We start from the raw sequence: 17,826 nt of genomic DNA on the forward strand, positions 1-17,826 counted from the left end.
AATCAGAAATATTTTAGTAATCTTTGAACTAGAGTCACATAAACCATATAACATGGTTAATGTCAGTTAGCTAAAGTAATATTATAATGTTAAATGAATATTATAGAAAAAAAATGAGGGGACGCGTTATAAAATCCCCAAAGATGGAGTACTAATCATAAAATAGATAAAATATAGGGTGTGATATATAAAAATTTTAAAATTTAATCACAAATGGTGAGTAATTCTTAATTTTATCGTCTTATTCGAGATAGAGAGAGTGGAACATAAAATTTGGATCTATGACTAGCGGTAATAATTCTACAGGAGATAAGGTAGGTAGCAGTTTTAAATATAAATTAAGCGAAAGAAAATGAATTAATCGAAACTTTTGCGCGCCAAGAAATTCCTATAAAAGAAAACCCCGTCTCCGTCTCGATGAAAGCAAAGACCAACGAATCAGTCCAATGGCTAATACCAATTCCACGGTGGTCCTCTTCCCATCCCCGGGGATGGGCCACCTTGTCTCTATGGTGGAGCTCGGCAACCTCTTAACCCACCGCCACGGCCTCTCCGTCGTCGTCCTCGTCCTCGAGCCCCCCTTCCACACCGGCGCCGCCACCGCTGGATTCATCCCCAAAGCCATCTCCTCCAACCCATCCATCTCCTTCGTCCGCCTCCCTTCCATCACCAAGCTTCCCCCAAACAACTCCCCCAACCACGAGGCCCTCGCCTTCGACCTCCTCCGCTTATCCAACCCCAACCTCCTATCCACTCTTAAAAACTTATCCGCTTCATCATCCTCCCCTATCCGCGCACTTATCCTCGACTTCTTCTGCACCGACGCCCTCGACGTCGCCGAGCAGCTCTCCATCCCCGCCTACTTCTTCTACACCTCCAACGCCTCCGCCCTCGCCTCCTTCCTCCACTTCCCTATCCTCCACGCCCGAATCTCATCCAGCTTCAAGGACATGGATAAGACCCCCATCATATTCCCCGGCCTCCCCCCTATCCCTGCCTCGGATATGCTGCTCCCGCTATTGGACCGCGAGGATTCTGCGTATAAGGGATTTATCCGCCATTTCTCCCGCTTGCCTTTGGCCGACGGAATCCTCGTCAACTCCTTCGAGTCGCTCGAGCCGAGGGCGCTCGAAGCTATCCGAACCGGGAGTTGCCTCCCGGACCGGACGATTCCGCCGGTTTATTGCGTCGGACCGGTGATACGCGATGGTAAACGTGAGACCCGGCACGAGTCGGCCCAGTGGCTGGACGCCCAGCCATGTGGCAGCGTCGTGTTCCTCTGCTTCGGGAGCCTGGGCGTGTTCACGGAGGAGCAGATCAGAGAGATCGCGCGCGGGTTGGAGAACAGCGGGCACCGGTTCCTGTGGGTGGTGAGGGTGGCGGCCGACACCACCCGGCTCTACGACAGGCCGGCCGAGCCGGACCTCGACCGGGTCTTACCGGAGGGGTTCGTGGAGCGGACGAAGGGGAGGGGCCTGGTGTTGAAGACGTGGGCCCCGCAGGTGGAGGTGCTGGGACACGTGGCGGTCGGGGGGTTCGTGACACACGCGGGGTGGAACTCGGTTTTGGAGGGGATCTGGGCCGGGGTGCCGATGGTCGCATGGCCGCTGTATGCGGAGCAGCGCATGAATAAGGTGGTGATGGAGGAGGAGTTGGGGATCGGGGTGGGGATCGAAGGGTACGAGAGAGCGGTGGTGGGGGCGGAGGAGGTGGAGAGGAAGATCCGATGGCTGATGGAGTCGGAGGAGGGGAGACGGTTGAGGGATCGGACGGCGAGGATGAAGTCGGCGGCGAGGGCTGCGATGGAGGAGGGGGGCTCCTCGTACAGGGCGTTGAAGGAGGTAGCTGATAAGTGGAAAGGGTTAGTAGGATAAGTGCAATGTTCTCAGCTGTGTTTATTAATGTGATAAGCATACCTTATTCCTTGTCCTTTGCGGAGAATAAGATTTGTTTGATTTAATACTAGGAATAAGAATGGAACATTGGAATAGTGAGGTGAGAGAATAGTTAGTTTGATTATACAGGGCAAATATGAGAAAATAAGTTAAATGTATCCCTCGTATTTATTCAAGTACTTTAGACCAAAATAACATTTACCCCTTTTGAATTTTATTTTATATCCACCATATTATATATAGAAAATACTCTAAATTATTCTATTTTTTAAAAAAAATTATTTCTACTATGAACATTCATGCACAAAAACACTACTCGGTCCCTCGGCTGCTTGATTACCATGATTACTTTTAGAACATTTAAATTAATGATATATGCACCCTTTTGCTTCCAAAAGTATGAGAACCTTAAATTCTAATGAATCGTAACTTTTCCTTCTTTTCAAAGAGAACAGTAGGTTTTATGCTCAAAATCAGAGTTGATATACATGTTGCATATAAGAAGAGATATACTCAAGGCAAAAACTTTAAACTTAACCAAAAGGCCGATATGGACTCGCCTCGGCTAAAGTTCGAGCTCGACTCGGTTTGACTGAAACTGAGGCGAGCATGAGCTTATTTTAAGACGCAATTTGAATTTTGAGCTGAGCCTAAATTAGGCCATATCACCTAGGTTTTCAAATATAATATTTATTTATAATATATATTTGTTTCTATATACTATATATTTATATCCATTAGTTCTTTGATTCAATGGCCACTATCTCTATCTAATCCTAAGTCTAATAATATTTTATCCAACAAACCCAACCTCTTCCTCCAACATCCTCCTCTTTCGACTTCCTCCTCCAACACTAACAAGTTGTAATTATTGTCGCATTCTCTTCCAACATAAACAAGCTACAATTGTGCCGCCTTCTCCTTCACCAATCAAGCTCGGACTCGAGCTCAGGCTCGACTAGAGTTGAGCTGAACTAAGCCTAAGCTAGGGCTAGCTTGTCCAGGCTTGGTTCATTTACACCCTTTAGTTTTATGAAATTGAGCTTAAACTGGGAGGTAAAGTGTAATTTTTTTCCTTATTAAAATTCAAAAAATAAGATATAGTAAGTAAATTTAAGAGAGGGATAGGGTAGTTATGATAATTTTAATATATTATAGTGAAAAAATTCCTCTAATATTTTATAAAAAAAAATTTAAAGTTTTTTTTTTTGGTTAAGTTTGGATACAAAATTTGATAATTTCACATTAGTCTAAAACTATAAAATGACAATGTAATATAAATGTAAAGAGAAAAGGAGAGTAAGAACATAAAGTCATAGGTTTCCAATTGAGACGATTTCTCCTAGCCCTAGTTGAGTGAACCACATAAAATCAATATATTCTTATTTACTTTATTTTTTTTTTCTCGTGTTCCGTATTTTGTCTCCCAATAGCCAGTATAAGTGGTTGGATTGTAGTTCAAGTGAAAGCAATGATAGAACAAGGAAAGTCTCAAATTGAGAAGTTCAATGGACCAACCTTGCTTTGTGGAAAATGCTTATGGAAGATTACTTCTATCTGAATGATATGTATTTGCCTTTTAGATGAAATTGCAAATAAATCCAAAAACATGGACAATACAAAGTTGAGCTTCAACATATTAGATCAAAAGGCTTTAGTGGCAATCCGACTTACGATTGCAACATTGGTGGCGTCAACATCTCTAAGGGGAAAACAACTATAGATCTTATGACGATTTTGATGGGGATGCATAAAAAATATTTGACTTTAGTTTAAGAAATTGTTCAACATAAAGATGTCTAAAGGTGGTAGTGTAATGAAACATCCAAATGTACTGTCATAAATCAGTTGATATCAAGTTTGGTAAGGAAGTTATGGCCCTGTCATTATTTGGTCTACTAAATAGTTGGGACTATATGGTTATGACAGTGAGTAACTCATTAGGATTATGTAGCTTGAAATGTGACATAGTGACAGTTTTATTAATAGAGTCCAGAAGAAAAAATATCTCGTTGTTAGAAAATACTTTGAACATTGAAATGAAGGAAGATCCATAAAGAAAAATGATAATGACACAAGACTGTTAAAATCAATGAAGAGTTTTTAAGACCTTTGCAAGGGTGTTAAAACTTTGACAAAAAAGTGCATATCAAGGATGACTATGGGGCACCAAAAAAATATGTGAGAAAAGAGAAAGAGTGGAACAATGCATACGAAGCCTAACCGAGAAAGAACAATTCAAAATATAGTTAGAAAAAGAGTTCAATAATTCTAACTAATGAATCCTCTTTAAATCATGATGTACTAATTCTTTCTTGTAATAAACAAAGTGAATCTTGAACTTTAGATTTAGCTACATCCTTTTATCTTATGTTAAACATATCTTTACTTTATAACTTTCTATAGGAAAAGTATAAAAAAATATGTCTTAGTAATGATAAACTATGTGATATCACTTAAAAGAGTGATACACTATGTTAAGATAGCTAATGGGTTAGATATGAATTACAAAGATGTAAGATATGTGTTAAATTAGCTAAATATTTAATTTCTATCGGTCAGTTGTCAGACTTAAGACATATCATAATATTTACTAATGACTTATGGAAGCTCATAAAAGGATATGTGGTCATAGCCCAAGACAATTATAAATGGACCTTATACACGATATCTAATAACAATGTAATTGCATTAACATTATTTGGAGTTAATGATACTGTTGAAGTTTGGTTCAAATCCAGATTTTAGCATTTTGCAGACTTGTTGTGCCAGTGCGTTCGAATGGGCCTTGGGGGCGTTTGAACGCAGTTTCCAGACAGAGGCTATCGATGCAGGCGTTCGAATGGCCTAGCCACCTTCGAATGTGAATATGAACCCAAGAGCAAACTTGATGTAGGTGTTCAAATGGGGCCTTGGCGTTCGAATGTCAGTCTGCATTTTGCATTAGAATTCCTAGGCGTGTTCGAACGCGTTCTGTGGGTGTTCGAATGCCATGCGAAAATCCCCAATTTGAACTAGTCTTATGAATAGAAATATTGGATTTTAGGGTTTAGTGTGGGTGTTTTACAAAAGAGAAAAACTTGTAGGAGAGAGCCACCATTGTTTAGAGTGAATTAGAGTTATAAACTCTTTGTATTTGGAGATTTGTATAGTGGATTGAAGATTGCTCCGCCCGTGGACGTAGGCACATCGTCGAACCACGTAAATTTTGTCTCTCCTTCTTTTCTCTTTGTGGTTTGCATCTATTTGGTGTTCTTATTTGTGGTTAGCTTGGATATTAGAAGTTCTCTACAACCAGCATCTTAGATTTGGAGTTCTCATATTAATATTAGTTTTGCTAATATTTAGTTTGCCCCAAATTATTGCTATTTCATTTATATTTGTTTAAGGGCGAAGGATTTTGTTTCGGTTTCCTCACCTATTCGACTATTTGCACAATATACACTATGACGTGACATAATAGACTTGGGCACATAAAAGACAAAAATGATGATATCAAACGAAAATTAAATGGTCTCATATTGCATTTTTGAGAAGTAGAAAAAAATATCAATTTAACAACAAATATTGGAAGGACACCAAAGTCTTGAAACTGGAACTTGTTGATATTTAGGACTAACTCAGTTATATTCTCTTAGTAACTCTTTATTATGTTAATTTCATATATGATATATTCAGTTAGAAAACTTTTGATTTGAGGTATTTAAAAAGTAGAAAGTTTTAGTTAAAAATGAGATACAATTTAAATTAAAATATCTAAGTTAGACAATAAAAGTGAATATCTAACTTAAGAGTTGTACATAAATAATGAAATAAGAAGGAAGAAGATTGTTTTAGAGATATCAGAGTAGAACAGTGTTGCAGAGCGCATAAATAGAATACTTACATATAAGTGCAAAACAATTTTATTGTCAAATTTTTACACTTTCTTTCCTTTATATAAAGGCAAAATAGTTTCATGGGGCCTAAAGATGATATCATATTCTCATAATTATTTGTAATAAAAATAAATAAATAGACAACTAGAAAAATAAGTATTTGAGAGATTTTATATAGTTAAAAGGGTCAAAAGTGTCCCAAAAATAAATAAAAAAAATAGTCTTATAGGAAAAATGAGCAAAAGTCCAGAATATTATATAACACATACACTTTAAAAGAGGAGAAAAGAGAAAAAAGAAAAAGAAAAAGAAAAGCTGCTCTAGTGACAGACATTTTAAAAATCAAAGATATATGGGATATGGAGAAGAAGTATCAAGTTTAGCTAGGCTTAATCAATAAAGCAAGGTGAACTTACTTTCTGCTTACCATTTGTTCATGCGATTATAACAAAAAAAATCGGGCTCCTATTGGAAGATCCACTGCCGGTGGCCCAATGTCCCTATCGTTAGACAAATTGCCACGTGTCTCTGACGGATTCGAACGTGTCAATTCTGGAGTTATTTGTGATTAGGATTTTATTTAGGGCCGGTGCCATGCTATCTGCTCCTGGGGCCTCCAAGGTTCAACCGGATGATGACCGCTCCGTAGATATCACCACTCCTCCATTTCCCCTGCGGACGAAGGCGGGAAGGAACGCGCATAGGGTAAGAGCCGAACCCGCGCGCCTACACCTCCAATACTCTTCCCTTGTTGCCATTTTGACCACTTATCGGAGAATAAAAAAAGAGGAGTGCACTTATCATCCGCTCCTTTTTCTCCGGTCTCGTTTTCTTTCTTCCCTTTGATCGTCGGAGAGGAGAGCTAGGGTTAGGGTTTGGATTTGGGTTTTAGAGATGACGATGGACCAGGAGGCGTTGGATGAGATCATCCGGCGGCTCGTCAACGCGAGGAATGGGAGGACGACGAGGCAGGTGCAGCTCAAGGACGACGAGATCCGGCAGCTGTGCGCCACATCAAAGGAGATCTTCCTCAACCAGCCAAATCTATTGGAGCTCGAAGCCCCGATCAAGATCTGTGGTAAGAATTAGATAACATTCGATTTTTCTGTTTTTCTTCGTGCCGTTTTGTCACAATTTGTGTTTCAATTCAAGAAGCGTTCTCGATTGAAGAAGTAGGATTTTGACCTGGGTTTAGGTGTTTGGCTACTACTCAGTAAGTGCTATCATTATGTTTATGTTATCATCTTTTGTTGGGTTTGTGAAAGATCATCTTCAATAATTTGTTTTCTTATTTTTGATGCTCTGTTATATTACTTTTGGGGTGTATTTTTCTAACTGATATGGATTAAGTTGCAAGCCTTTGTTACTAGTTAGTTGGTCTTCGGACGTGTTAACCTTCTACGAAATAATCTTTTCACAGTAGTATGTTGAGGCAACAATACGGGCAAGTAAATCTTGATGAGGAACTCAATTACCATCTTGGTTCTTCGAACGTCTCTAATGTTTAATAATATTTTATAGGGTCAATTACATTTTGACCCCCGCCCCCCCCCCCCCCCACCAACACACACAATTATCACTCTTAATCACTTTCACCTCTTCAAGAATGTATCAGTTTCACCCGTCAAGAAAAAAGTGCATACACCCCCTGAATTATCTAATTGTATCACTATATTTCCTCCATTACACATTTTGATAGAAAATATTAAAAGATTATAAGTAACTAATTAGATGGTAAAAATTGTCTTTGCTTTCTCATCCCTTCTCCTAGAAGTGGATTTTAAAGGAATTAGAGAAGATTAGTAAATTAGAGAAGATTGGTTTAGAGTTTGATATTTGGAAAAGTTATTGTAGAGGCTATTAAAAGAGAAGATGAAGAGATATTGAAAGAAGATTCTATAAGGGCATTTTTGTCTATCTATTGAGTTAGGTAAATTTTTAAGATTATTTCTAACGAGATTTCTAATGAAATATTTTCTATGGGGGGTATAGTTATACATTTAGATAGTTCTTGGGATATATTTGTCCATTTTTTTCTTGCAGCAGTGAAAATAATATAGTTGAGGGGGTCAAAATGTAATTAACCCTATTTGCTAGGTGTTACTCTCATATTAATTTTAAGTATTTCTCAATAGTTCTCTTGATTGCAGTAAGTAGGGAGGGATACTTCAGTTTATGGTTTCTTCTCTAATCATGTTTTTGACATGCGTAGTGGTTCTGTATGCAAAATGGTTTTACGTTCCTGCTCAAAGCCTTTGGATAATACTCTATTTTTTTTATGTTATGCATGAAATGATAACTAAAATTCATATTTAAGGCCTTGCTGCAAATGATATATTCAATCAAACTCTTATTTTTGTAGTAAACATACATTAGTGTATATATGACAAATATATAAATGAAGATGCATATACCTGGCTCTATCTATGATTTGCAATGGTATAAGCTGAGCAATAATAAGTTGTTTTATAGGTAGAAACAAACATGTGTATGTATTTCTCTATGTAAAATTCGTCTTCCATTCTTTTGAAGGTGTTTCCTATATACAGATTTACATTTGTGCAGCTCCTTTGAAGTAATTTTTTTTTTCTTTTGTCTTTCAAGAATTTCCCCTCTTATTCGCCACCACTACTATTCATGTTCCCATGTTCTAATCAAATAAACCTATTTATGATCAATTAAAGAAGACCATTCCTTTTTCCCCAAAATGTGCCTGATCAAATCATTATCTTTTAGTAAGAAGAATCTTTTTTTTTTTGTGGTAATTCAACCCTTTATTTCTGTATGTATTTCAATCAGTACCTCTCCTTTTAAGTATGATTGCGCACACAAGTGGGAAACTTTCTGCTTTCATCCTCCAGAATACACAAGTACATTGGTGAATGTCACTTTTCCGGGGCGCTGTCAGGTGGTGTACTGCAGTAAATTGATAAGTTGCTGATTATTCTAGATTTTAGGACACTGTGAGCAGGAGAAGTTTATTGCTGCTTTAAGATTTAATGGGAAGTGTAACTATTGAGGGCAGAAGACTAGAGAAGAAGAAAGGTCTAGAAGATAATGAATAGCCAACGCATCAACTAAACTCACGGAAACAAATTTAAATTTTACATTTACAACCAAAATCCCTAAAACCCAACAATCCGACAGAGACATTTTAGGCCATGCACGGGAATGGATGCCCAACGGCCAATTCTCTCTCAGTACATTTACATTGTCTCTCTTCATCAACTAATAGAAGGGTCTACAATTGGGGCAAAAAGGTAATCTAGCTATTTCTCGTTACTATTGTAAACTTAAACCCTTAAATTGATTCTAAAGTTATTTTCACTATAATGAAGCATAAAATTGACAGCTCACAAATGTGCTTCTCATATCCAAACTTTGTTTCTTCTTTAAAATAATTTTCCTATGCTGCTCAACTGATGACATTTAATGACCAATTTCATTGATGTCCATTAGTAGGCATATGTAAATTTTCTTGGTCCTAAAAGTCACATTGTCCACTTATTGGCATTATATTGTATGATATATTATACATAGAGAGAATTTATTTTCTTATTTGCTGATGCAAAGAAAGTGTATAGGTAATTCTAGGGCTTTTGACACTCAAAATAAGGAGCTTAGTATGGAGGTCTCTCTATCTTTGAACCAAGCACATCATTCTCATTGCATGTAAGAACTGTTTTAGAGAAGAAAATTTCCTCTAGCATTCATATTGGTGCACCTCTCTCTCTCTCTCTCAATTTTGTTTCAATATTCCCGGGAACCATATTATGCCTTTGTTGGTTATAATGTCTAGTGGAGCATGGAGTGTATGTGACCTTATCTTTTTGGGATACAGGAGATATTCATGGCCAGTATTCGGATCTTCTTCGCTTATTTGAATATGGTGGATTCCCACCAGAAGCTAACTATTTGTTCCTTGGGGATTATGTTGATCGTGGTAAGCAAAGCATAGAAACCATATGCCTTCTCCTTGCATATAAGATAAAGTACCCAGAAAACTTCTTTCTTCTGAGAGGCAACCATGAATGTGCTTCCATCAATCGTATCTATGGGTTCTACGATGAGTGCAAGAGGAGGTTTAGTGTTCGCCTGTGGAAGGTTTTCACAGATTGTTTTAACTGCCTTCCTGTGGCTGCACTTATTGATGAAAAGATCCTTTGCATGCATGGGGGGCTATCTCCAGATTTGAAGAACTTGGATCAGATACGGAATATTGCTCGTCCTATGGATGTTCCTGATCAAGGTTTGCTTTGTGATCTGCTATGGTCAGACCCTGATAAAGATATTGATGGATGGGGTGAAAATGATAGAGGTGTTTCTTTTACCTTTGGAGCTGACAAAGTCGCTGAGTTCCTTCAGAAGCATGACTTAGACCTCATCTGCAGAGCTCACCAGGTTCTTCATAACATCCTTCATTATTTGTTTCTGCACAATTGAACCTTCTAGTAAAATGCTTTTAACATGATGATGTGGTTATACAATGACCTACTCTTTCCTTGAGATAATGACTCTGCTGGTTGTATCAAGTCGCCCTCTAGATTAGCATCTTACAGTGTGTGATTAAGAAATTGATAGGTCTGGTGCTTTTGTTCCTATTTATTAAAATGTCAATCACGAGGCATGAATGAATATCTGTTTATTTCATTTATTTCTAGCAATATGATATCTATATCAGTGATTCATGGATGACCTTTTTGGACAGGTTGTTGAAGATGGTTATGAATTTTTTGCTAAGCGACAGCTGGTGACCATATTTTCTGCCCCTAACTATTGTGGCGAGTTTGATAATGCCGGTGCCATGATGAGCATAGATGATACTCTAACATGTTCATTTCAAATTCTCAAACCATCTGATAAAAAAGGGAAAATGGGATTTGGCAATAATTTATTGAAACCAGGAACACCTCCTAGAAAGGTAATAAGTTAGCATTCCCTTCTCATCTGTTATAAGACTGTGTAAGGTATAAGAGCATCCATCTACTTTTAAGTGCTAAAACAGCATTATCATGATGATGGTTAGTTAAAATTGAGACTGGGTGAAAAAAAATTCTGTTTGCATTCTTCTTTAAAATTTATTGGTTATTTTATATATATTTGCAATGTGGAATCCTTGTGCTTTTCTTCTTGTGGAGATGAAAATGCATCTTCCATTTTACTTTTTAGATTTTTCTTCCAGTCGTCTAATGTGAGTTTATTTCAAGTTCATGACCATTTCTCTCTTGTGATCAAATGCACCTAGCTTATTTGCTGAATTACAGTTTTGTGTTTCTTAATCTTGTAAAGTAAATAATCTTGTAATGCTGATCAACTATTTGTGAAATTTGACACATAGCATTTGAAAAGTATTTGATAGAATTTGAGGTTCATAACAATTTGAATGCGTTGATGCTAACTAATGGATCAAATATATGAAATTGATTCTCTTTTCTAGAGTCTAGTGATGATAAACAGCCTTATTTTTGTGATGCAAAGAGTGGATTTCTTACTCATAAGACAAAATTGCTATCTAATGGCACCTTAGAGATCCCATATCTATGCCAGCTTATGCTATTATTACTTTTTGGTTTTTGCACATCCATTACCAAATATCCTATTCTGTATTGCTGAGTATGATGCAGACATCAATAACATATTACACGGGCATATCTATCAGTATAGTTTCTTTTTTTAGAAAATTAGTCTTATGTTAATCATCTTTATTATATATTTGTTATTTATGATGTTTAGGTTATATTTGCTTTTTTGCTTTTGTTTAGGGTGTTATTTACTTATTGTGTTTATATATAGGTCATCTTTTTCTCAATCAAGGTTAATCAAGAGATGAAATTTTTTGAGATTTATCCTCAATGTAAGTTTTGAGTATAAAACCTAGTTGAGAACGGAGGTGTGAAATCTCATTCGTTTTTTCTTTCTAACCATCATCGTTCTTAGAATTCTGATGATCTGTTGTTTCACATCATTTTGGTATCAGAGCAACGGTTATTTTAGGATTCAAATCTTCTCCAAACCATCTTTTCTCTTTTAGTCGCCCATTAATTTACTCGTGCTACCCATCTTCCTCAACTTTTATCACCATTTCCACTGGGTATAGATGGCCTGCCTTCCAGATTATCACAAACTTTACTACATTTGCATGAGATCACTGTTGTGGACGAACGAAAAGAACTAATCATCATTACAAAGTTGCGAAGCAAAATCTGGCCAGATGTGGTGTGTTCGTGCATCATCCAATAATTCATCGTTATTAGATCAATCTTTTTCTCTACCATAGGTGAGCAACAAAAAAGAAACAAATATCAAAGAATTTTGAGAATTTTGATATTTTAAAATTTTGAAATTCATGTATTTCGAAGTTTTGAATTTTGTGAATTTAAAGTTTTGAATTTTTGAATTTCATGAATTTTGAAATTTGAATTTCAATTTGCAAATTCTAATGGATTATCTTTTCCTTGGATTACAATGAATATTTTTTTCCTAACCCTCCTAAGAAATCCTAACTATCCAAAGACTACCTCCCGAAATTTGAAATTTAAATTTTTCCTCGAAAATATCAAAATGTGTTTTCTTTCTTACTATATTTACCAACATTTTGAATTTTCACTTCCTTCAAAATATCAAAATTTCCTCACCTTCTCCAATCTATTAAACTCAAACTCACCTGAACTCAAGCCTAAAACCCAAACTAATTCAACTTACCAACACTCAATCTTCAAATCTATTAGCACCCAACCTAATCCGACCAATTAGCCTTAAGTCATCTTCGACTTCAACATATCTAAACCTACCTTATCCCTAGCCCAATTTCTTCATCAAATTCTCCACAGCTAGCAACTTCTCTATTGATGTTGTCGCCGCCAATTGTGCTCTCTGTTGATGCTGTCATCGCTAGTGTCACTCTTTATCGATGGTGACATCGCCAGAGTTGCTCTCCACCACCGCCAATGCCATCTTCTCTGAACTCCACTACCTATTGTCGTTTGCTTATAACCTCCAATCCCTAACCTATTGAATCTCCATGACTTCTTCTCTTATCCTTATGATCGGTGCCCTTTTTAAAACTTTTTTGCATCAGGAAGACTTGAGTGTGAAACTCTAGCTTGAGGGTGAAGGTGTGAAATCTATCCCTAAGCATGATGATATTTGGCTTGAGTGAAGTGACTTAGAGTGGTAAGAGCTCGACATGCTAAAATAGTATGAGGAAAGTCTTCACTGCTCAAAGTCACTAAGGACAAATCTTATTATTAGAAAAAACTTGAGCATGAAACTCTTGTTTGAGGGTGGAGGTGTGAAACCTATTCCTGAATCTGATAATATTTAACTTGAATGAAGTGATTTGGAGTGTTAGGAAATCGTAGGACTGGAGCAATATGAATACTGCAAAGGACACACTTGACATAGTCAAATTCTCTCCCACTCGGGGAGAATGATGCGGACATCAATGACATATTACATAGGCACATGTATCAGTGCAGTCCTTTAAGAAATTAGTATTAAGTCAGTTGTTTTATTATATATTTGCTTTTATGGTGTTTAGGGTTCTATATGTATATTTTTTTGTAATTCTTCAGGGTGTTATTTGCTTATGGTTATTTATAAGGTCTAAATATAGGATATATATGCCATTTCTTTTTTACTTTAATGAAGAACTTTTTTTTTTTTTAGATTTATCTCCAATGTGAAACCTAAGTTGAGAATGAAGATGTGAAATCACTTTTTTTCTCTCTTTCTAACCATTATCGTTTTCAGAATTCTAATGGTCATGTTTTTTCACATCAGAGGATCGTCTGATATTTATAATTGATAGTTCAAAATTGTGCATGCTTTCTTGAATTACAGAATTGACCATATAAATAGGTTGTAGGTGCGTCTAAGTTTATTAGATTCCTTGCTTCTTCATGCATTTTCTCTTCTCTTGTTGCTCTTGCTTCATCCTTGTCTTTTTAGCTTCTTCTCTTGGAACAAGCTTTTAGGCTCTTGGTGAGGTCTTACTAGATGCTAAGTAATATACTCCATGTCATCCATATTACTTTAAACAATGGCTTGTACAGGCTTCGGTTGCTATGCATAATTATTCTAATGGCAACTAGTTATTTTCCATTAAATGTGTCAAAATTTGGAAAGTTATCGAATTGCAGACATGACCTGGAGCTGTCACTTAATTGCGCCATCTCATAAATGGATGTACATTAAGTTTAATTCATTCCTGGGTGATTGGTCTTTAAAGAAGTGTAGATTGTCATTTATTTCCACGAGCTGCTAAGAGATTCTTTTTGATACTTCCACAAGTTGTCCTTTAGAGTTATCTTTTGGATCGATAACACCTAACACCTAGACCCTTAACTATAGCTTATTTTTTCATATAGATTCTTTTATTTTTATTGGGAACAGAGTACTTTCTCTCAGTGTAGATTGTCATTTATTTCCACGAGCTGCTAAAGAGATTCTTTTTGATACTTCCACAAGTTGTCCTTTATAGTTATCTTTTGGATCAAGAACACCTAACAGGCTAACACCTAGATCCTTAAATATAGCTATATTTTCATATAGATTCTTTTATTATTTTTTTTGTGATAATTTGACCTTCTCAACTATCTAATGTTTCTCACCATCTGATGGTGTTAATGAAAAAATATTGCAGTCATCTTATCCTAAATTTTTCTTTCTTTCATCTAAAATAATAGTAAAATAGTCTCTAGAGTGAATAATTATGTGATATCTTTTAAGGGATAATTTTACTTAGACGTTACGAATTATTATTATTTTTTGTATATACTTTTTGAATTTATTTTACCACGTACACCAATTGATCTAAAAAGTTTTTAAGTTTAGAGATCTATACAGTTATCTTCCTTTTCAGTTTAAAGAGGTATATGCGGATAACTTTTTTAGTTTAGGAGGTGTGGGTAATTAAAAAGTTTAGGGAGTGTATGTGTAGAATAGTGTAAGTTCAGGGTCTAAGCAGAATTATCTTAGTGGAATTATCTTATCTTTTAATAGAAAATTTTAATAGACTTCGAAAATATTACATAGCTAAGAGAGTCAATGTGCGATAAAAAATAAATGTGACGGTATAGTGAAAATAGGCAATAGTTTAAAGAGTTTAAGTGTAATTTTTTTTCCTTGTGTTTTTACCATTCCTTTACTTCGGATCTCTCTCTCCCTCCTTCCTTTTTCTCTAGTTAATATGTTATACATTTGGAAAGTTGGTTCTGGAGTCTTAAGTTGTGCTGCATGTGTACTACATGTGGGGATTGTGCTGATTTCATAATTTTAACTTCATTAGGGTGGGAAAGGATAACAAGAAGGTGAACGAGGTGACAGCATTTCTGGGATCTCTTCATGAGTTTGGTGGAATCAAGGTTCAGCTATCGGGCATATTAGTCCTTGGTCATGCGATTCAAGAGAACTGGGAGGGGTTGGTGTTTTTTCTCTATTTGGCCAACAATCTGAAGCTATGGCCAGAATTTGTAAAGTTATTCTGGAAGTCAGATGATCTTTTTTTTTTCTTTCCGCTAATGATACTGTGTTTATATTGGTTCATATAGAAGTTTGTAGGTTTTGGTAATCCAGCACAATCTATCAGTTAACGTTTCAAGTTTCACTTACTCGTCGAATGCTAAGACTTATCACTCTATTAGTAGCTCCACTGTTCCAGAGAGTATAACCTAATTTGTTCTAATTGATGTGTTTGCAGACCCAATTAAATAACTAATTAACCTCAATGTACTAAGGTACAATTTTTTCTCTTTATTTTTTTTTTCTCTTTCTTTTGGTAAAATCTTGCGTGTGTAAGTTTATCTGTGCTTCTGTAGCATAGTAAATTGACTTTAGGGAGCTGTTTCTGTCCTGATGATTGCGATTTTGGAGAGACGTGCCATCGCGTCATGGGCCCACGGACTGCTTCTTGCCAGGGCAGTCAAAACAATCAAGCTGGCCGTAGCTCGGCTCGATTAAGCTCGATTAAGCTCAGTGAAAATGGGTTGAATTGAGCTCGGCTGGATTAAGGATTACACCCCTACTTCTTGCATCGTGAATGATTGACTTCTTATCAAGCTTAAAAGTGTACGAACTTATTACCAGTTTCTCATTGGTAATCAGGAAAGGAAGAGAGAATTTATTAAATACTTTATATTTATATTTTGTTATTATTTTAAATGTCTTATACTTGTGGATATTTATTATTGGAACACTGTATTTTACTTTTAAAGTCAAAATATTTTGCCATCAGTTTGCTTTTATCCATCATAAAAAGAAGGAAAATTAATTAAAAATATTCTACATTTTGACTTTATTATTGTTGACATTATACTTTATAGGTAATTATCGTTTGACTGCTATGTTTTGAGTTTGATGTCTCAAAATCAGAATGAGTGAAATTTAACTCAACGGTGGATTGAATATAGAATATTCAGTTAATTTTAAAAAATAAAATATCTAAAATATTATTTAAAAGTCATCTCATCATCTTCTTTCCTAGCTAAGGTAGACAAGCTTGACGAGCAGCTCGGACTTGGTTCGAGCTCGACTTGGCTAAAGCTCGAGTTTGGCTTGGCTGAAGCTCGAGTTCGGCTCAATTAGAGTCGAGCCGACCTGAGCCGTTGAAACCAACTCAAAATTAATATTGAGCTGAGCCTGAACTAGAGCCAGTTCGGCTCGATATCAATAGACACTATGTTCCTGACTGAGGATCTACATACACCACCCTCGTGAAAGGGTACATAGACCATCACCCTTATCCACCGCTCATAGCCCTATCCACCGCTCATAGCCCTCACCCCAACCGATCGCTTCACCCTCCATCCCTCACTCATCACCCATCACCCTTGCCTTTAGCCCACCCTCACCTATACAGCCTTCTCTCCGATGGCCTCCATCAGCAAACCCTTGCCACCTCCTTCTTTCTATTGGCCTTTGCCGGCAAGCCGCCTCCACTTTCTCCTCTCTATCAGCCTCCATTGGCAAGCCACTGCCACCTTCTCCCTCTGTGTCAGCCTTCATCGACAAGCTGCCTGACACCTCATCCTCTCCATCAACCTCCTTCTCCTCCATTGACCATCTCCTCTAGCCTTTTTCGGTGACCTCCTCCTCTATTGGTGTTGGGCTCAATGTCCACCTCCTTTTCTTCCTCCACTCCATCAGCCTCCTCCTCCATCAGTAAGCCGTCGCCTCCTCCTTTCTGTTAGTTTCCTCCTTCATCAGTCTCCTAATCCGCCTTCGGCAAGCCGTCGTCGTCCATGCCACCGTCGCCTCCTCATCCTCTAATCAAGCCCAAGCTCGTCTCGGGCTCGGCTCAAGCTTGGTTAGGCTTGAAAGTAGAGCTTGAAGTAATTTTAAGCTGAGCCTAAGCCGGAGCCAGCTTGCTCAGGCTTGGCTCATTTACACCCCTATTCCTAGTCTAATTTTTTCTTGCTCATCCTCCACCCTATTAAAATAATATTCTGGATATCCAAAATTAGTAAAGTGTGGAAGGTTAGAGAAGGGAAAGGAAAATAGTAGAGTGTGAAAGGATGAGAGAAAGATCCAAGTAGTGTTGATGAAGAAGATGATGAGATGGCTTATAGAAAATGATATGCTTTATAATCTAAAGATTTTTATAAATCACACCCTATATTTAACTTATTTTGTGATTCATATTTTGTTTTTAAGGATTTTATAACTTGATCTCTTTTATTTTTCTATAATTCTTATTTAACACTCTGATGTTATTTTGACTAATTAACGTCGGCCATGTTACTAAAATATCTTCACCATTCCTCCTTATTTTCTATATCCCCCCACCATTACTGTCACCATCATCACTGCCACCACCTTTCCTCATCTTTTCATCTCCCATTCTCTTCCTCCTTTTTCTCCTTTTCTTGTTCTTGTTGTTCTTTATTGGGAAGAGAAAAAAAAAATAAAGAAGATCAGAATAATTTAAGTATTTATAAATAATTTGTATATTATGATGAAATATATATTTTTTCTAAAATATTAAATAAGAATTATAAGAGAAAATAAGGGATTGAGTTATAAAATCCTTAAGGATATGTTGTTGTTTTCTTCAA

At 36.8% G+C, this 17,826-nt stretch overlaps 2 protein-coding genes across 2 annotated transcripts; both read left to right on the forward strand.

The window, feature by feature from the left end:
• Nucleotides 1–258: 258 nt before the first annotated feature.
• On the forward strand, nucleotides 259–2,099 carry LOC140764943 (UDP-glycosyltransferase 88B1-like). Its single transcript, XM_073103815.1, has one exon. It carries the CDS (start codon nucleotides 447–449, stop codon nucleotides 1,872–1,874), a length of 1,428 nt encoding a protein of 475 aa, XP_072959916.1. The 5' UTR covers nucleotides 259–446; the 3' UTR covers nucleotides 1,875–2,099.
• A 4,288-nt stretch (nucleotides 2,100–6,387) lies between these two features.
• LOC140764818 (serine/threonine-protein phosphatase PP1) lies at nucleotides 6,388–15,384 on the forward strand. The gene is made up of 4 exons (XM_073103606.1): nucleotides 6,388–6,851; nucleotides 9,615–10,174; nucleotides 10,482–10,694; nucleotides 15,063–15,384. Exons 1-4 carry the CDS (start codon nucleotides 6,668–6,670, stop codon nucleotides 15,075–15,077), a joined length of 972 nt encoding a protein of 323 aa, XP_072959707.1. The 5' UTR covers nucleotides 6,388–6,667; the 3' UTR covers nucleotides 15,078–15,384.
• Nucleotides 15,385–17,826: the final 2,442 nt, after the last annotated feature.

Source organism: Typha angustifolia, chromosome 8, assembly GCF_048772165.1.
Source record: "Typha angustifolia cultivar Huaian chromosome 8, ASM4877216v1, whole genome shotgun sequence".
NCBI lineage: Eukaryota > Viridiplantae > Streptophyta > Magnoliopsida > Poales > Typhaceae > Typha > Typha angustifolia.